Below are 21,756 nucleotides of genomic sequence, written 5' to 3' on the forward strand. Positions count from 1 at the left end.
TTTTTTGCTGGCACGGTGGCGTAGTGGTTAGCACCGTGGCCTCGCACCTGCGGGGTCCAGGATTTGTTTCCCATCTCGGGGTCTGTCTGCATGGAGTTTGCATGTTCTCCCTGTGCTTGGTGGGTTTCCCTCAGGTATCCCGGTTTCCTCCCACAATCCAAAGACATGCAGATTAGGCTAACTGGTGTTCCCAAATTGCCTGTAGTGTGTGAGTGTGAGTGTGCCCTGCAATGAAATGGTACCCTGCCCAGGGTGTACCCAAAGTCTCCTGGGTTACACTAGGCTTCAGGCCCCCCGTGATCCTGTACAGGATAATTGGTAAAGAATATTAATGAATACATTTTTCTTTTAAAAATTTGTTTAAATAGTATCAGACTGGTTCCTTTATTTAGATCCACTTTATACCACCACTGTTGTATTATTGAATTTACTACAGTAGATTTGCCGCTAATTCCAACATGTTATCTTTTTGATAACAACAATTAATGCAAGGACTTGTATACTGGTCATGTAGTCTGATGAGTCCCAGATGACCCTATTCCACAGCAATGTGGGCGTCAGGGTAAGAAAGGATGCACACTTCATGACAAGTGCCCATTGTACGAGTCTTCTCTGGAGGCAGTGTTATGATCTGAGGTTGCTTCAGTTGCTTCGGTCTAGGCAATAAAAAGTCACATCTATGGAGTTTTTCTTCCCTGAGGGTATGGCCATATTCCAGGACTCAAACTGTGAAAGAATGGTTCTGGGAAAAATTTTGGCCCTACATTTTATATCACTCAGAGATCTAAAGATCTCACCTGACCCAACTTATAAGCCATTGATGATCCTACCTGGTCCAAACTTTTCCCCTTCAGAACTACCTGCTCCAAAAATCTGCAAACTCTCCAAGACAAACCAAGCCCACCTATGGAATCTTACAATACCATGTACAGCATTTAGCAAATGTCTTATATAAAGAGACATAAAAAGAACTTTGTAGTCTCAACAATACTGGGGACTAAGTATAACACCAAGCTAAAATTATTACTTTGGGGCCAAGCAACAAATGTGTATGGATGTAAATAACTGGTACCACTGAGTGTATAATGTGCACAACGTAACCCCTTGGCCATAACCAAAAGTTATGAAATTGCAAAGTATCATGCAAGCAAGACTAAGGGTCTAGCTTCCAGCAGATTCCCATAAACCAGCACACAAGCAAGATTGCGTCCAACATTTCAAACCCTACTGATAGGGAAGTGACCGGATTTAATTGCTGTTGCTGTAAATTCAACTCAACCCCTTCCCTTTGATCTTTGGCCAACGTGGCTTCTCCCAGAGTCAAACTTGATCCATACCTCCCACAATGCACTGGTGTCCCCAATGAGAACTCTTGGCATCAGGTCTCAGGTGAAAGACTATTTTTGGCACATATGTAGGGATCAGTTAGAAAACACAAAGCCAGTACATGTGGGTGGTACCTTTTCTCACACAGGCAGTGGTTTGGGAATTCTTGGTATGCTAAGGCCAGCTGGACTCACTTAAGCCCTGCTACAGAGCGACTAAACACATGTAGCTCACCAGAATTTGGCTGTCAGGTCTAGAATGTAAAGCATCAACAGTCAGGATATAAAGACGTGGGAAAAGTGTAAAAATCTGGGTGTTCTGTTCTCCCTCTTTTTGTCTCTCTCTGCTGCTTGCATACGGTCACATCTGAAGTCAGACCCAATATTATCCTTGAGACGGTCTACTTGGTTGGACATCGGTAAAAACATTTGCCTGGGGCAGTCTTCTTTGGCAGCCACCAAAGACGAGGTGAGGACAATCACTCAACTAAACCGGCATGCAGATGTTCGGAGATATGGCACAGATATAAAGCCGAACAGAATTCGTCTGTTAACAAACGGGCACTTAGATCAGCAGGACCTCTGGGTTTGCGCGGCACTGTCGATCGTTCAGTTGCTACATTGATTTGTTTTAGGCAGCTGAAAGCTTGGCAGGGTCACAAGCCTTAGTTCTCGAAGACAGATTAGGACAGCTGAGAATGCTTCCGTTAAACTGGCCTCCTTTCAAATGAAAACAAGGAGCCAAGTATGCTTGTTGTGCGAGAGGGAAAAGTGCTTCCCCTGGCAGATTGGAAAGCTTTAAATAATGGTAACATGGTTCTGCTCTCCAACCTCGGCATGTGCATCCTTTACAGAAAGGACAGGAATGTCCAAGTCTCTTGGAAAGATTAATACACTTTTGGCTCGGAGGAACCGGACGCTGCTGGTTAAGCAACACAGACATTCTCCTACAGATAACATTCTACAGACTGTTACTATAACCCTCTGGGAGTCCGGCTCTGTTATCACCCATCGCTGGCCCAAACCAGCTGCTAAACTCTGGAGTGTGAGAGATTGATCTTGTACAGACAGGGCTGTTACAGAGCTTATAGTGCTGTCAGGTTTGGCGGGATTCTAAAGCATAGTTTTATACTTTATGCCCTTTCCGGACATGAAAGCATAATATAAGACTAAAACTTGTCTGGTTTGAAAGGAGAGAGAAAAAAAAACAGATCAGACAATCTATATGCATGAGCAGAATTCTCCAGGGTCTGGAAATTTCTTCAGGGTTGGAAAATTTCTCCTGGGCCTGGATTTAATGGGTAACATTGTTTCCTAAGCTTCAGAATCGCAGGTTTGATCCTGCCTTACTGTCTGCAGGTTCTCTCTGTGTTTGAGTTGGTATCATCCGGTTTCTTCAAAACTGGGTAGATATGATATGAAGTGCCCTTGGATGTGAAAAAATGTCTGAATGTATGGAACGGTGCAAAAGTCTTAGGCACATGCAAAATAAAAAAACTGTAGAGCAAGGATCCCTTTAAAAAAATTAATCAATAAATAATAATAATAATAATAATAAAAAACCCATATAGCCCAGTAAACAGGAATTAATGAAACAAAGTCAATAATTGGTGTGATGACACTTAGAGAACTCTTTAAGGTCAAGAACAAGTTGTGGAGTTTTATACGGAAATGAGCTACTAAGCTTTATTAAGTCAACCTGCAGAACCACACACGGTTCTTCTGAAGATCCTGACTGCTTCTTTTTTGTTTGTTTGTTTGTTTTTTGTCTAAAAAAGTGGTCGCTTATATAATACACTGTTTTTTTTCTGCAACTTTCAATTTTGTGGTGGAATACTGGCGTTTGAGAATCAAAAATGTTTTTGTACTCACTCAATAATTAAGTCATAAAAAAACAAAGGTTATACTAAAAACCATAAATGAATGATAATTAAGCAATACGCTCGCCCTATTATCTGGAGATTGCTGGTTCGATTCCCGGGTGATGCTGTAACCTTTCGCAGCCGGAGGTCTAGAGAGAACTGATTGGCCGAGCTCTCTCAGAGGGGAGGGATGAGAGGTACTTCGGGCTCCCACATTAATCACGACTCTACAGCCAATCAGGGGCGTCTGTGTGCTCGCGCAAGCGAAAGGAGCGGATAGCGCTGTCCTCCAAGTATGTTACGCCGCCCCCAACGGTGCGTGAGCAAGCAGTTCGAAAAAAAGATGCAGTCGGCTGGCGTCACATGGTTCGGAGGAAACAAATGATAGTCTTCGGCCCTCCCGACTGAGTGGTAGTAGTAGCCTTAATGTGGGAGCCCCCTAGTGACGGGGAGGAATTGGACACGACTAAATTAGGGAGAAAATCTGGAAAAAACAAAAAATAAATAAATTAAAAAAAAGCAATACTGGCTTAATCAACCACTTTCCAAAGACATCTTACTTTAATAGCTTCCTAAAATTACCTTTTATATTCCAGCCTTCCAATCAAAGTGGGAAAAAGATTACTCTTTACACTACGGACGTTTATCAGGTTTAAACTAACAACCTGTGCTTACACAATCCCCATTGTCACACGGACAATTTGTTGTCTTTAAAATGTGATCAGGAGGGAAAACGTAAGGAAGCCAGAGAGGACAGATCCTCTGCAGTGACAGCAAGTGTGAATCCTCCTTCCTTCCTTCCTTCCTTCCTGTTATCCTCTACAAGGCCCCGCTGCTTCAGCTGATAAAGCTCTTGTCCTGAGTGATATGGAATAATCCATAGAGTGTGTTAAGGCTCTGATCCGGAGTGGGAGGAAAAAACATAGAGGAACAGTGTGGGAACTGGAAAGTCTTAGTTCTCGGACAATTTGCAAAAAACATAACAGCTAAAGGGAAAATATGCCTTTTGGCCGTTCTCAAAGCGCTGCTTTTTTCACCAGGAATGTAGAACTAACGCTGTCCTGGCGCTTCCACTGACGCAGGTTTACAGACTTTTATCAAGGTTTTTCATGTCTTTAAACAGTTCTCATTCTCATCATAGCTTTTCCACTCTGTTAATCAACCTGGGCTTTTAATTATTCGCGTCCTTATTTATCATCAGCATAACTGTTGCCGGTTCGCTCGAGGAGCACGCTGCGCAATATCACACATAACCAGCACATCTTTCACAGGAAATGCAGCCAAACCCCGCAGGCCATCTAATGAGCTGATTAGTCACTCTCAATTTAGACGCAGCTCAGACACGACCCTCTGAGTGCTGACCTCTGACCCCTGCCGTGAGAGCAGCTGCCCCCACGCTGCCTCATCCCAAGCGGGATTACGCGACACAAGAGCTGTCAGGCAAGAGGTTACAGTGACTGCACACACTTCCACAACCCCCCACTCACACACACACTCACACACACACACATCCTCTGGTGGACACTTGCCAGAAGAGACAGGGTCAGTCCAAGCGGTTTCCCCCTTGCTGACATTTACCAGGATTCTTCAACCCAAAAATGTGAGTTCGGTCACTTATCATGTTCCATATTACAGTACAACCGCATAACAATGTAAGGATTTTCCCTTCAGTGCTGGAACTTTTCATCGGTCTTCATTCCTGTTATCTAAAGCTGCTCTCTCAGAGGCGAGATAAGCAGTTAGGTGAAGACGGATCTTGCCGCATGTCTCCTCTCTCTCCCTGGAATCGGGATCACTCAGCAAAAGAGCAGGGTGTCGCTTTCAAGTGTCAGCACGAGATTAGTCAATGAACAATGTGGTGGAAATCATTGGATACAGTTCGAGCAAACAGAGGAAACCTGAGAGTAATGAAATGTCGATACAGACTTAAGCAGACTAAAAAGAAAGCAAAAAAAGTAATAAAATGAAAAGAAATTAAATAAATAAAACCAGAGGGCACAAATGGAGAAAAATTTACATTTTCAGACATCTTAATACAGTAGGAACAAAGGACAGGGTTTCCATCTCCATCTTAACGGTTGAACGTTAGAATAAAAACACTGATGTATCAGTCAAAATACAAGCCAAAAACTTTGATCTTAATATCAAACATCAGAATGGGGAAAAATTTTTTAAACCAGAAACTGCTTTTCGCAAAAGAAATAACCTTTTGATAGAAACTCCTTGCTGATGATAAGTCTCCAGTGACTCAAATAACTACTTTTTACAACCGAGCTGAGCAAAAAAGAATCTCAAACAGCACAATTTGCCAGTAACCTTAAGGTAGATAGTGTGTATTGGAATCACCAGGGATCACCCGATACAATATTACCACAATACCTGGGTGCTGATTCACTTGTATTGGATTCTATAGTTCAAATATTCCAATTCAAATATTTTGTTTTTTCTCTTGGATTTTTTTCAATTCTGAGCAAACATACAATTTCCCTCTAGGATTGATAAAATGCTAAAAGTACTCTAAAATGGAATTAATAAATTAACTACCTATCAATCTCTCCATTTAAACTATTTGCTCCTACCATGCAGGATGCTGCCAATGTGTGAATAGTTTAGAGTGCACCACCTGTAGGACTGTGGAGGAACTGCAACACTTTACCAAATCAAACGTAATAATAATCACTCACTCACTCACTCACTCACTCACTCATCGTCTATACCGCCTTATCCTGTATTCAGGGTCACAGGGAACATGGAGCCTATCCCAGGAGACTTGGGGTGTGAGGCAGGGTACACCCTGGACAGGATGCCAATATTGAAACACCATTAACAATCAATATAATCTGCATGTCTTTGAACTGTGGGAGGAAAATGGAGTGCCTGGAGGAAACCCACAAAGCCCAGGGAGAACATGCAAACTCCATGCACATAGAGGCAGAAATCGAACCTGGACCCTGAAGGTGCAAGGCGACTAAGCCACTGCAATACAAAAATAAAAAAATGCATTTTGGAGTCCAAAATCCAAATACATGAGAAATACAAAAGAATCATGAGACATCACTGAATCATGGTACATTACTGATTTCTCATAACATCAGGGTTGGCTCATGTCATCCACGAATTTGAATCTGAGTTGAAACTCTTTCAGAACTGAGGACAGCACAGTAGCTTCCTCACATAATGAAGGTTGTGGGTTCAAATCTTGCTTCCAGTCAGTCTGCAGGGAGTTCCGCATCTTCTTCCTGTCCTTGTTGGGTTTCCTCTGGGTACTCAGGTTTACTCTTACACTCCAAAGACATGGCTGTAAGGCTGTAGGCTGATTGGTGTAGCCTGTAGATTGGCACCCTATCCGGGCTATACCCTGCCTTATGCCCTGAGTTTACTGGGATGCCAGCCTTTCCATGCACCCTTTCACCCTACACAGGATGAGTGATCTTGAATAATGGATGGATCGAGTGCTTTGTTTATTTTACTGTATTGTAACGTGGACCTGACTTGTTTTAAGAATATTTCATGTTCAACAAAATAAAAGTTTCTTATGGTGGACAAATTGCTGTGATATAGAATATAGTTTGTTTTATTTCTTGCGTGAGATTCTCCTTGCAGCTCTGGCACGTCTTCACGCTTGTGTTTAGATTACATAGAGTGTGAAGGACTTACTTGCATTACAAAGCGTCCTTCCACCCCGGTAAGTATTAATTAGGCCTTGTCTCTGGGGAACACTTCTCACATACAGACTCATAGACACACTGGCAGACAGAATGGTAGTTCAACAAAGACTGGCATGATGAGGATGTGGTGAGTTTGAGTGCACTGTGCTTTCATTCAGCCTGTCCCCGCTACTGAGACGCTGTGTGGAGAGAGTAGTTAGTGCGCATTCCTCGAATAACAATGCCGTGATTAACACCGAGCCCCGACTCTACAGAGTGGTCTTAACTGGGTTCGAGTCGGTTTTCCATACGAGGCTTTGGGTCTGTCATTATTTAGGAATATTGTGTCTATTCATTAAAAAGTCATACTTTAAAACCAGATTCCATTATTTGCAAACCTGAACCTCGGCGAAAAACGCTCAATAAATTCGAATAAATGAAGCCAACAGAGACGAGCCAAGTGCTGGATGTTTAGTGTTTAACAATCTGTATATGGACACAAGACAGCACGTGAACATGATGTGAGACGACTCGTGTAGAATTTCGTACGGGGTGGTCCATCATGACTACAGCGCACAAAAATGTCAGTGGATATACAGGAGGGAACTGAAACACATACACACACGCACGCACGAGCGTACGCGCACAGGCTGTGAGAACCATCGTATACAATACTCCATTGTCCACCGCCTAGCATTCTCGAAGATGAATGGCGGAAAAGATGGCGCCATGCCGCAGATAGTGGATTTCAGACGGCATTCAGTCACGTTCGCTGGATGGGAAGTCGACTCAAAGGGAGCAACGTACTAAATAAATTAAAAATAAATAAAATACCATGGAGCTGCGTCTAACTAGGGTTTTTTTTGAATGAAAAATATACATTTATTTTAGAAGACAAGTTTTGCATTCATATTTATAACTAATGAGATTGATAGAAAAGATTGCATATGAAAAAGAAAAACTGTGTTCTACAGAAAAATAAATAAGCACATGTTAATGTTCGCAACATGAAAAGGAGGTTCAAAATTATAGACAAATCCTGAAGTCGTTTATCCTCAAGAACAATTTTTCAATGATCAAAGAACATCACACTGTACTGTTTAATTAACGTTTAATTATTATTGTGGAGCCACCAAGAGAAAGTCAAGTTTGTTCTAAAGATTGAAACCGAATGTTATAAAGCGCTGACACTGGAGACTCCTTCCCTAAACTCTAAATAACCATTCAGCATATCTAACGATTAAAACTTTGGTAACATTTTTATTTATTTATTTATTTATTTATTTATTTAAATCTCTCTGAGTTAGCTGTTATTAGGTTTGCAAATTTCGTACATTTTTCTTAACCAAATACTTGGACACGTCAACAATCAACAGTCGATTGATAATCAATAATTAATTTTAACAAGACACACTTTTTTTTATAGCGATCATAATCCCAACAAATGTATGTGGGACAAATTAAAGAATCCAAATCATTTAAGAAAACAGAATAATAAATGTAGTTTGAAATACAATTTTTACAGTCACTGCATGCGCCTCAATTCTGCCTTTTTTACTGAGCGAAACCTTTGTTTTTCTCCATGCACACAAATCATATTTTCACTCAAGCGCTCTTGCATGCTCTGTGCTAGTAAGGGTTGCCAAATGACCCTGTAAAAAAACAACAACAAAAAAACCCATAATAACATCAGTTCTAGAACGTGTACTCAAGCTAAATTATTTATATACACGCTAGTGTATTCTTTCACAAAAACGGCCTAATTTTGATTACCAGTCCCAGACACATTGTCTAGCCAAAAGTAATAAAAGTGGCCCAGTTAAAAGAAAAACATCACCCAATCTGGCAACACTGCTTCCAGTCTTTTGAAACATCATGACAAGGTTGCAAATGCAAAACTGACAAAGCGAAAAAAAATTCCATGGACCACAGTGAGCATATCTACAGCATAACTTAGTAGCGAGTGTACAAGATAGATATGTGAGCTATGGAACATTATCATGCAAAACAAACATCATCGGGTAAATACGATTTGAATAGGGTAAATTCCTAATGGCAATTAATAGATTAGGGATTAATATCCACTGGTGTTACTATAACAAAGATGGTGTATTAAGTCGCTCACATTCTCGTAAACTAGTGATTTGCCGCGACTAAGCTGAACAGTAGAACCAAAAAGATCGGAAACCTTCGCGGAAAATAAGAAAAGGGTTGGAGGGGCACTTATAAAAACAGAGAGGGGTTAATATCCCGCTTAGAAAGTGGGGGCACAAACATTTGAAATTATATAATTTTGATCATATTTTCACAAATGACTTATATTTTATCTGTCATCTTTGGCATACAGGGTACTTCTACATGGCCCAGTTTGTAAACAAAACACAACACATTACACCTTAAGTGTTTTTGGTTATATTGAGAGGGAGCAAACTTTTGCGTTCATCTCTCAACGCAGTTAACATCTAGATGGCCGAATGTCCAAACAGAAACTGCATTCTGCGAAAGCTGTAAAGTCAGACGTGACGCTTTGCCGCGAAGAAGCCTGAAAAACAACAATGGGCCGCCAAAAATAAACACTCACGAACCGAGAGAAAGGGAGGCCGAGCGAATGAAACGCTATGCGTTCTATCCATCGATCTTTTTTTTCCTCTACAGGTGTTTCCGTTGCCTCGTTTTCACTGCTGCTCTCTTGACGTCATTGTATGGGTTTGTGCCAGGATGTCGATGAACTCACGCTCATGGGCTTAACAAAGTCCCACTAGATGGCCGAGAAGATAACGTCTGGGTAGGAAACGGTTCCCCATGTGACGTACACTGAGTGTGCTTTCACATCCTATGGCGCCCAGACAAGTAAATATATTTCAGATTGGAGCTGCCTTTAACCTACAGCACTGTTAGAACTGGAGGTGTCGGTTCATTTTCTATAACAGCGGCTCTGACTCTCGTTCCAGCTGTGCTGGATGACTGGATGTGGTTTAATCGTCCAAGTCTTCTAAGGGAGAGTACTGTTTTGCCTATTTAACATCTGTCAGTAGGTGGTGTTCATACGGGCAGCTGGTCTACACCAAAAACAAACAGACCACGGTCAAGTTTAAGGAGCTCCCTTCACGCCTCAGAGCCACAGGGCCTCCTGAGACCGCTACGATAACCACACCATAGCGCTGGCATCCCACTGGTGGAGGTGAGGGCTGGCACTGAGCCTGGCAATGCCTCGTAAACAGGCCATGGTTTTCTGTAGCAGATGAGTTACATGGATGGAACTCAACACCACTCTTCATCAATCATGTGATTAATTCCATAAGACCTCCAGATTTAATAGTATTACTGTAGCGTTACTTATAAATAAGATATGATTCACTTCAGTGTAAAACGTTCTGATTCAGTCCTGAGACGGACGGTGAGGTCGGTCCCATCCATATTCATACACACACACACACACACCCTTCCTTCTGTGTTAATATTTTAGTGCACCGCCATCAGCCACGAATGTTTCCTGTCGTTGAGCTGGAGGACCGCCCCTCAGCATGCTGGGAGATTAGTGTGCAGGCTGGGTCAAATCAGAACCAGATGAGCTGTAGATGTGAGTCAGCAAACATCTCGACACCAGCGCTGCTCGCCTAATGACTGATTCAATCTCACTTCTGCTAAACGCGGAACAAAACATGGAAGGAGAACTAAAGAACAAAGACATGGAAGTAAAAAGATAATTGGCTCAGTGTTGCTACTTCCCTTTACAGATAAATATTTTTTTGATTGCGGGACTGGCAACTGTATCGCTGCTGGAACCCGTTTTGTTTCGGTGCCTTTCCAGAAGCGAGCGAACAGAGACAGAAGCGAAGCGTGGGCTTGTGATCTCTAGTACATCAGGGAGTTCGTACTTCCTGATCAAGGGGGATCTGCCTGATGAATTTGTGGGAATGGGATAGCGTGAATGGCGCTGCTCAGGCTGTGTTTATACACCTGGAAAATTCCCAAGACGCTCTTGGTAGGAGGCTTCGGCCTGACTTTGGTCATGGCTGCTGAGGGAATGATTTCACCCGGGTTGCATTAGACAGCTGCACTGAATCATGGAATGAATGTGACCGAGGATTTCACTTCCCAACCTACAGGATGGTCCTGATCCCCAAAGTACCACTAGTATAAATAATAATAATAATAATAATAATAGACTATGTGGACAAAAATATTTGGCAACAGTTTGAGAAAGGCCCTTTTCTATTTCAACATGACTGTGCCCCAGTGCACAAACCAAGGACTATAAAGCAATGGTGATGAGTTTGGTGTGGAAGAACTTGACTGGCCTGCAAAGAGCCCTGACCTCAACCCCAGCTACACCTTTGGGATCAACCGGACTGGAGATTGTAAACCAGGCCTTTCTTCTCCAACATCAGTGCCTGACCTCAAAAATGCTCTACAGAATGAAAGGGCACAAATTCCACAGAAACACTCCAAAATCTTGTGAACGACCTCCCAATGAGAGTGGAAGCTGTTGAAGCTGCAACTCCCTATTGATGTTCAATGTACAATGTCATTGTGGGTTTGGCCAAATACTTTCATCTATAAAAAATAAATATGACCTCCTATCACCAGATCTCAAACTCAGCGCCACTATTTTGCCACCGTTGCTTTCTTCACCGTGCCCTAATCTAAAGAACGATAATTCCAAACATCTAGTCAGTCCAAACTGTTCATCACATGGACATCCGTCACCCAACTAACCTTGCACATCAGCCCCAGTTTGGACCTTGCAGATGGTCAGACGTTATCATCAAGAGCTGCTTGTAGTGACTGAAAGAATAAGATGGTGATGGAAATGATGTTTCTTCAAATGGTTGCACAGTTTAGTCTACATAGTAGAGTGAGGACCTTGAAACGACTCTGCTGATTTTAGTAAAGCCAGTTGAGGTAGTTTAGTCATGTTACAAGGGCTTGTCTGGCTTTTGGTAGGAAACCACAATGGATGGAGATCCTGCGACAAACCCAGAACCCACTGGATCTTACAACTGGCTTAGAAATCATCTAGAAATCTCTGGCAGCTGTGCTCACTGAAGCCTGTTTTTGCATTGTGGTGAATTTATAATCACAAGGCAACAACTAAGGCATGCTGGGTTGGACAGCGCCTCCTTATTATGCTTGTGATTGCAAATTAAGTCAAATGTTCTGCAGTCAAATCCAGACCACTCCCTTTCCTGTGATGTGCAGCCTGGTTTCCTTTTCAGTGAAAGGTTGCATGCTGTAGTGTTCAATGTCAAGGCAGACAAGTGCCAGTCTTCAACTTTGCCAAATATGCAATTGCAGCTTGGGTGAATAAAAAATACTATTTTATTAAGACAATGTTTAAGAACAAGCACGTTAATCCAAATTGTGAATTTACTTTAAGCTGGCACTACTGTCTGTAGTAAATAAATCAACACTTTTTGACCATTTAAGATAACCAATTTACCATTATGATGGTATGGAAAGCTTTGAAAGGGTAAAATAACTTAAAGTTAAAATTGTCAAGAACCACCCTAACATGAGTACAGAGCATTTACCAGAAAACTGATTCATTCGGAGAGACCACAAATCAACATGGCACCAATGATGTCGCGTCTAAACAGCGTCTACTTCTGTGTTCAAGTTCGATTGGCTTCCATATTTGATCCATCCATGCATGAGAATGCTGTACTGCGCTGTACATCTCTTCAAGTGGACCCAAGAAGGTCCCCAAGCCCGGAACCATTGTGTTCTCACTGCTCAAAATGAATGAGACGTGAGACTGTGCGACAATGGTTCGCAATGAAACATCTCAAAGTTCTTCCTTTTATACCAGTTTATTGGAATTCCATCAAGCACTCTATCATACACCCTAACCCTGGAAGTTCATTATCTCTGACGAACCTTTCTGATTCATATCAAAGGAAAAGTGGTGTTAGTTTTAACAGCAAAAGAAATCCAGATTCTCATTTGCAATCAGATAGTGAGCTGATTAAACAACTTGCAGAGAAGAAAACCCTTAACTATGAACCAAGGTTTAGCTTATAGTCCTAAAAAAAAATCTGCAACAGCTTTAGAATGAAAGCAGATTTTTTTGTTCTTCCTTCTTCTATTGACTCATAGAAATGTGAGCTTTGGCGAGGTGTTTGAAGAATTTGCAGTGACCTAATCCCGAGGAATACGAGTCCACAGGAAGTCATGTGATGAGTCTGAATGCATTTTACTTAATAAACCATTCGCGCACACACACACACGCACACACACACTAGTGAGCCCTTCTCCGAGGTGCCCTCGGGCTTCCATTTGTGCTGACTTTCCTCCCTTAGTGGCTCTTTGTCATATTGCAGGAGGGTCTATCGAGATAAATTAGCAGGCTGCTCAGCACTGAGCGCTTTGTGTTCGCTCGGACCCAGCTATTCAGCCACGCCAAAACAGGAAGGACAGCCGCGCTTCACGTGGTGCCTCCACAACAAAAGACTAAGACGGATGACATCATCGCCATTGGTTTTGAAGTCACATAAAGATTCAGATGCTTCTTACTAATGTCTGGGGGTGGGGGGGTGGGGGGTTCTGGTTGAGATGACTTGTGTGTCTGTTGTTTCCCATACTTAGGGTGTACTCTTTGAGACGTCAGATGTCAAGTAAGGGAAGAAAAGGAAGCAAGAAACGGGGAAAGCAAGAACAAAGACAAAAAAAATACAAGAACCTCGCATATATTCTACTAATTCCCCTTTCCTGTTTAATATCAATTTAGAGTTTTGATTATATCAGATTTAACACCCTAAAAAAAGCCCCTCACATAACACCATAAATATCTCAAAAATCTTTTTCACTGGTACATTCACTTTCCAGATGAATACTGAGTTCTGTCTAAATTAGGAATTAGGAACTGGTGGACCACAGGAAATCTTACCATATGGCCTTAGTTCATTTTTTCCCGAAACCACATTAAAATAATCTTCAAAAATGCACAGAGCTCCATATCAAAGAAAAAGAGGATTGAAAGCTTTTCTCAGATCTGCAGCCATTCTTTAAAGTCTGCTCTCTCTCTCTCTCTGACAATTCCAGTGGCTTGCAAATCTCTCTGCTGCTTGGGAATGCTTCCTTTCAGGCCCTTACAGCTAGAGAGATCCTCCAATCAGTGCTCTTGAAGTGTACCAGTCGTCCATGTGAACCGAAACTGGGAAAGAAGGAGCATCTTACATTCTGAAATAGAAAAATTTCACAGAAATGCCACTTCACATTTTCAGAGTCCCTTTAAAACATGAGCTTGGGTTCCTGGCAGTGCCAAGGGTCTCCCCATGTTCTTGCCATAATCCTAGTTCCTGTGCTGGAATATCTGAAGGACATCACAGACTCACTGCTGGATACCTTTGGATACAGACGAAGTGAAAGATGCATCAACAAGCGGCTGCGCTACATCCTGGAGCACTTTGACTTCCTTTGGACTTAGACTGGGATATCAGTTCCTCAGCATTTAATACTATAATTCTGGACATCCTTTACCACAAGTACTGCGCTCGACTCGATCCCAGTGGTAATATCCACCTGCAAATGGATCTCGAGCTCTCTTACCAAAAGAAAAGTATGGAAATCACATCCAGTACTTGCACCTTCAGCATTGTTGCACTGTATAGACTTGGAAATCCTCTACACTACAATTAAGAGGAGAACACTGCAGCTATGCTCAAGCATGTACTGTTGTTCTGCCAGCTGAGGAAACCCAATCTTCCCAAAGAGCTGCTGTGCCAATTCTACAAGTCTACCGTTTCTTTACTGTATTTCATCAATTACTGTCTGGTTCAGCTCTGCCATCCGGTTAAAAAAAGTGCAGACTTAAAGGGTACTAAGCTGGGAAGAGGGTACTATCAGGAAATCCTCTAGGACCTTGTTTCAGGAAACAGCATGAGAGAATTATAAGAGACTCCTCACTCGCCAAACTTAGGCGGTTCAGATTCCTATCTTCTGGCAAATGCTATGGACTAATCAGGACAAGAAAACTTTCCCAGCAACCACAAAGATTATAAATTTTAAACCCTGCCATAAATGTCAATTCAGTGTAAGTGGACACTGTAGGATCACTATAAACTGAGAACACATTCCTTAATACACTCAAGAACAGTTGCCCAGTAAAGCTGATTATGATTCTGACACTGAAGTTCCTATAGGGTTCCTTAAGGTTCTCCGACTTCCACCTTCTGTCTCCAACACCTTATGGAATTCCACCTAAGGGACAACTCAAAGAGTCATTGACGGATCGTTTCCCATTTAGAACGTAGGGTGGTAAACACGTTGATGCTTTGGATGTGGATATCAAGAGACACAATGTGGAACAATGCAAGAGTAGCCAAGGCATCCAACCTGCTGACTTCAATCTACGCTGTTTGTGAAGACCTTCTGCGGGCATCCTGGGAGACGAGCCAGTTCACTAACCCCCTTAATAAATTGAGAAGGCCTTCCTTCTTCACAACGTCACACTTCAAGAGCCTTTCATTGCATTATCAGGGTCAGGCTGAGACAGGAGATGGAGGAAGACGTCTGAGAGAAGTTTCTTAGGTGCTTAGATTGATGCATAACTGAATTACCCTTTAATCACCACTCTTCTCTTTTTACGTCTACATCACATCAGACAGGAAACAACCGCAAACATGTTCAGAAGTCTTGCAGGACCTAGAGTCAGGACTGTAGACTGGTTGTTGTCTCGATCAACACCAACAGTGAGTCTGGGGCAACCTCATGGAGGGTAAGACAGAGTGCCGAAGTGTCGGGAAAACTGTAATGCAACTAAGATTATGAGCTTAAATAAGCGTTTTTGCCTTGTTGCCTCTCATGACCATCAGGACTGTGCACCTGATAAGCTCAGGGTCTTCAGGAGCCATGAATCCCCATAAAAAATAAAAAATAAACAGTCTCTTGATGAGGTTCATTCATCCTTATTCTTTTTTTCCCTTCCATTTCTCCATTTCAGAGCATCATGATCCTGAGTCCCATGGCGAAGAGGCCTCCACACATCCGGCAGCTGCTCCCGAAGAACCAGCGCCAGTGTAAAGAGTCAGTATGACAATAGCTGTATTCTGCTGGAGGAAATCTACAAACAGTCCATGTGAGAGGGAATGGAGACACGGATGCGTCCCCGTCCATGTCCATGTCACGGAATTGGCGTATTAAGAAACAGAGGCTTTATTCATGACTAAGCAGAGATGGCGTGGATCAAAGTCACATGGAACTGAGTCAGCAGAATAGCTTAGAATAGAATAGTTTTTGTTTTTGCTTTCAGCTTGATGGATTTCGCAGCTGTAGAATCATAACACTTATAATAATTCGAGTTTCAACCACAAGTAGCTTCTTTTAACTCTACGCTGTCACTAAGACTCAGTGTGTGCGGTCATCGGCGCTACAAATATAGACACAGCTCAGGATCCATAAATAGTTGAGACAAAACCACAAATCAGTGCACGTGGCACACTGGAAATGTGCACCGTGTGTCTTTCAGAGCCTGGCTTCAGAACACGGCTTGCTATTACATTGTAGTATGAGGTATTCATCAGTACGCAGCATCGTGTCACGGCATATTTTAATACGTCTCATATGCTGATGTGTAGTTACTTTCTACCAGAGAAAAATCTGACTCATGGGAAGTTCATATCGAAAGCAGAATCTTTCGATGTAATCGAACGGTAATTTCTTCTTTTACTCTGAGGAACGTTCGAGCGTTTGAAGCACGGGGTGACACGGCAGCTTTAAAAAAAAAAAAAGCCAACGAGCGATATTTGGTCAGTTGGCTCCCATCCGCTGGACGCCGCATATTTCAGTGCTAGATTTATGACTTATGACTTCCAGGCATGGATGTGATCGTAGAAGATTTCCCCAATGCATCATAGGATGAAAGATGGTTGTGCATCACATTGAGTTCTCTCTCTCTCTCTCTCTCTCTGTCTCTTTCTGCTTCGGTAACTAAACCCAAGCTGGACATCCGCTTGAAAAGAAATAACTGCCAGGACCTGGCAAAGATCAAATAAGTCTGGCGGACCAATGTTGACGAAGAGTTCATTCGAGGTGGAGTGTGAAAGCACCCATGCAGTCACCGCGCTCAGCACGCTCCATCGTATGAAGGAAGTGGAATAGATTTCACATCCTGATCGAAAGAAACAAGGTTATTTTTTTTTTCCTTTACCCCCCTTTTTTTTGGTTCAACACCACCTCCTGGGATGTTACGTAACACTTCTGTTGCTTTTACCTCCACAAAAGCGCCACTAATGCACCAGGCTCCTCTCACGCTGCTCTTATTGGTCTGGGAAACATTTTTTTCCGCGCAGCGTTACGAAACTTCATGACTTCCAAGTCATGGGCTTTTCTTGAAAACCGACACAGCACCAGACTAAATAGAAAAACAATACCGCGTATAAAAATCAGGGCGTCGACCCAGTCCATTTGATCCTCTTCCCAGAACTAAAGAAGAACAGTTGCAAGCTATTAAAAAAAAGAAGGAAAAAAAAAAAGCTTGGACGGACTCATGAAAAAAAAAAGAGTGCTTGAGAAATGAACATTCTCCGCGAAACTTTCCTCGTTCACACGTAAACATGTGGAGGTCGCTGTAAATACCTTTCGCTGTACAGGCCGCGGATGCAAAGCCAGATGGCAGCCATTACCGCGAGTGAGTCTGGAAGTCTTTGATTTGGAGCAGAGATCATATCTGCCGGCTGCTCTCACACTCTCGCATGGCAGAACGTTCACTCTCGCTGTATCTCTTTTACACACACACACACACACACACATATGTATGTGCACAGTAATGTGAGCTGGTCATGTAGAAAGGATGTGGCTGGGAAGGAATGCATCCTTTATTTGTCTAACCTCAGCAGCACGACCTGCAGCGTCGGGACAGCGCGTATGACTCCCAAGTTTCACGCCATGCCATGTTTTCTTGCGCGTTCTTGGACTCTTGCTTTATGTGTCACTGGAGCGTTTGAATGGGAATGGGCTCCACATGTGCATCAGACACCCCGCTTTTTCAAGTCATCCGGTTCCTCATAAAACATCTCTCAAAAAAGGATTTTTTTGGGGGGGTAAAAATGCAATAAATTCGACCGTTAAGCGTGCGTCTGGGGAAAGTTCAAGCGCAAGAGTGGACATCTTGTCTTAAAAGATTTACGCGTCAAAAACAAATTAATCGAGCGCACTTAAAGCCCTTCTCACGCTTGCCTGTGTCTGCTGTCTAAATCGAGATTTCTCTTTTAACGCAGTGTGGTGCTCGCTCTCAGTGAACGGGATTCCCGCAGACGGGACTCCGCATGCCTTTCCTGCCAAACGTTCCGTTTCTGTTACAGGACGAGACACATCTATATTTTTCCACATGCAGAATCCAGCCAGATGTGTTTCCAGTGTGCCGCACTCCCGCAATTCGGGATCAAGCTATACAAAATCGATCAGGCTGAGGTGAAACGACACAAAGCAAAAGATCAAGCCCTTAGTTAAAAAAGGTAAATATTTAAAGTATTTTACCAAAAATATATTTTTTCAATCGACGCATCGTAAATTCTTATTGGAATTATTTCCTGAAATCTGTATTATAGTTTGTCTGGAATGTTTTTTCTTTCTTTTTTTTTTTAAATACAATTCCAATATCAGATCTCTGAGATCTACTGATACTTGACACCGATCCAATACGGACCACCAGGACACTAGCTGAGTCATCTCTCTGCGAGCTTCTGTTGCCAAGATCTGAAATCAGAGGTTTATGGGTGGTTTTGTAATATGTCCAGCGTGCACGCTGGGTCTGTCCTCACATCGTTCATCAAGAGCATTAAACAAAGTCGTGGATCACAATTATATATATATATATTCCACTGCGCAGAGCATCCCTGTATTCATCGTACCTTTACCAACCTATCTGATATCTGAGTTCTCTTTTTACGAGGGGCGTTCAAGTCAAACTGGGACTCTTGGGAACACAGAGTAAAAATCTACCTTTATTTCTCTTTATAATTCCCTGCAGTGACAATGACCTGAAGCAGACAGTCCCATCATGGCCATGACTCCGGCGTACTGAGAAAAGTTTCTACCTTGATAGTATCCAAGCACTTGTGAAAGTCTGGGATAAGTGCATTAATGAAAATTTGAAAAACAAAGAAGGCTTTTACTCTTATAACTGTGTTCTGGTATTCTACACAATCAAAAGTCCCGGTTTGACTTGTACGCGCCTTGAAGATCCGATCCTATTCATGAAAACCACATTTTTTTTCTTCCCTAACAAGGATGCTTCCTAAGTCAGCTTCTGCTACAGCTGTATCAGGGATGTCCAACTGAATGAAGACTCTGGGGGGCTGATCTAAGGACCTGCAGGGATATACAGGGGGAACATCTGGGGATCTCCCAGGAAGAGCTGAAATCCATGGCTGAGAACCGGGAAGTCTGTGCTGACCTTCCCAGCATGTTGCCACCAAGACGATTCTCACCCCTGCTTTTATTGACTTCTTACTTCTGGTTGAAGTTCTTACTCATGGTTAGAAAGTTCCCTTGGGAAACACTCACTACTACTAAAAGTTGCCCCATATGGACAGCCTAGAGATACTCAAAAGCTGTGAAGTTTTTAAAAACAATGGATCTGAAGCATTTTCTATTCGAAATACACCCTGATATTAAGGCAACATGATGTTCCTTCCATTCATACTGTACAACCCTACATTGAAGAGCTACCTCCTCCTTCTCCTCCTCCTCCTCCTCTTCATCATCACCATCATGATGCCACTTCTCTTACTGAGTGAGTCAGGATGAAGACAAGGTCTGAGAACACTGTCTGGGATTCTCATCTTCCTTCTCTCTTTTCATCCCCTGACATTATCTTACGTCACTAAGGATTTCCCCATATAAACAGCCTACAGATTCCTCGGAAGCCATTAAGCAGAAAACAGTGGATCTGTAGCATTTGGCATTCGAAATACACTCTGATATCAAGGCAACATGATGTTTCATTCATACTGTACAACCTTACACTAAAGAGCTAACTCCTCCTCCTCCGCCTCCTCATCATCATCATGCCACTTCTCTTGCTAAAAATTGACTTAGTAAGAGAAGGTGCATAATAATGATGATGATGATGATGATGAGGTAGCACTTCAATGTATGGTTGTACAGTATGAATGAAACATCATGTTACCTTACAGAACTCAGACCCTTCCGGTCATCCTTAATATTCCTGCATTATCTTTTGTCACTCATCATCTAGACCGCTTTATCCTGTATACAGAGTCACGGGGGCTCCCAAGAAACTTCCAGGGCACGAGGTGGGTACACCGTGGATGGGTGCCAATCCATCGCAGGTCACACACGCTCATTCACACACTACGGGCGATTTGGGAATGCCAAAGCATGTCTTTGGACTGTGGGGGGAAACCTTAACGAGGAAACCCATCAAGCACGGGGAGAACATGCAAAGAGAAGGAGGTGGGAATCAAACCCCGCGACAGTGCTAACCACTACACCACCACGCCGCCTGTCACCATTAACTTCCTGTCAGGGTACTTTATTTTATTATAACACCTCTGCCACCAGTCACTCATATACTTTACATATACATGTTATGACATTATTATACCAAGCAGGTTATGCCATGGCTGTACAAATAGATATGAAATATAAATATTGATAAATTTACAGAGGAAATGACACAACCTAACCATGAAACAGGGACATCCAATGATACTTTGCTTCCAATAACAGAACAGAAAAAGAATTGGTATGTTTTAGGGCAAATTAATGCCTATTTTCATTCTGTAGGGAAAAAAATCTGACGCGCGTTCAAGACCGCGGGAATCCGCAAAAATGATAAAGTGCATTTATTGTGATTAACTACAGGTTGTTGAAATGAAAAAACATAATTTTCTTTCCATTTCTATTCTTTTGGGATTCAAATACAAACAAGATGAGATATCACTCAGGATTTAGTGTTAAACTGGAGTCCAAACGCGCGGAAATGTCAGACACAGACTCCCGGGGCACAGTGAACACACCTCACACGGAGTGGTCTCTAATGCGGGATGATTAGAAACAAAATAACCACAAGACTCGAGAAAAACAACGATCGGTCGTAATGAGCTCGTGCTCACGGTATATTTAAATAGTTATCTGTAAGGAACAACAAACAAACAGACAAACAAACAAACAGACAGACATCACGAGAAATCTTTTGAAATGTACCTAAAGCGGGGAGAATCCTTCAGACAGTCTTCAAAATCCACCGTCATTTTTCCAGCAGCGGATTTTTTTGGTCCTCGTTTCGGTTTAAAGCCAAAATTTCATCGCAGGAGAAAAAAGAAAGAAAGAAACAAATAATAGGAGATGAATATGAGCAATCCTGAGTGAGAGTGCATGAACTCATCCAGAGGAGAGGAGAGGAGAGAGGAGGAGAGAGTCACTGCAGACTGGAGCTGGACTGAGCGGCTGTACGGGCTCGGAGTGAGAGTCAGGGAGTGTGGGGAAAGAGCCGAACCTGCGGGAAAACGCAAAAACACAAGCGGCGTACTGTAGAAAATAAAATCACATTATCAAAATTGTATTAGTCACATAAACAACCGTACACAGGATGACATGCACTGAAATGCTTAATGTAAAATATCAAATCTACAATATTGTTACAATAAAATAAAGTAATAATAGCAATATATAAAAATCTATTTTAAAAAAGTATTTCAAAGTCAGTATAAATGTGATTTCTGGATTTGGTGTTATTTGTTAATTTATTCATCTATCTATTGTCAGTAGGCACTCTATCAGCACACCCCATGGTTTATGTGATTTCTAAAATAATAATAATAATAATAATAATTTGATTCAATTAGATAATGCCTAATCCTATATAATTAAAAACTGAACACAATTTAATACAATATATAATTTTTTTTATATTGTAGTGTGTGTATATATATATATATATATATATATATATAT

General features: G+C 42.1%; 1 protein-coding gene across 2 annotated transcripts in view; it reads right to left on the reverse strand.

The window, feature by feature from the left end:
• The window catches only part of acap3a (ArfGAP with coiled-coil, ankyrin repeat and PH domains 3a), a 58,052-nt gene extending 36,824 nt beyond the window's left edge, over window positions 1-21,228 (reverse strand). For both annotated transcript variants that reach the window (XM_053482518.1, XM_053482517.1), the window contains exon 1: window positions 21,007-21,228. In XM_053482518.1, coding sequence (XP_053338493.1) covers window positions 21,007-21,053 — 47 coding nt within the window. In that variant the 5' untranslated portion in view covers window positions 21,054-21,228. The remainder of the gene's footprint in view (window positions 1-21,006) is intronic.
• Window positions 21,229-21,756: the final 528 nt, after the last annotated feature.

This window comes from Clarias gariepinus, chromosome 22 (assembly GCF_024256425.1).
Source record: "Clarias gariepinus isolate MV-2021 ecotype Netherlands chromosome 22, CGAR_prim_01v2, whole genome shotgun sequence".
Taxonomy (NCBI): domain Eukaryota; kingdom Metazoa; phylum Chordata; class Actinopteri; order Siluriformes; family Clariidae; genus Clarias; species Clarias gariepinus.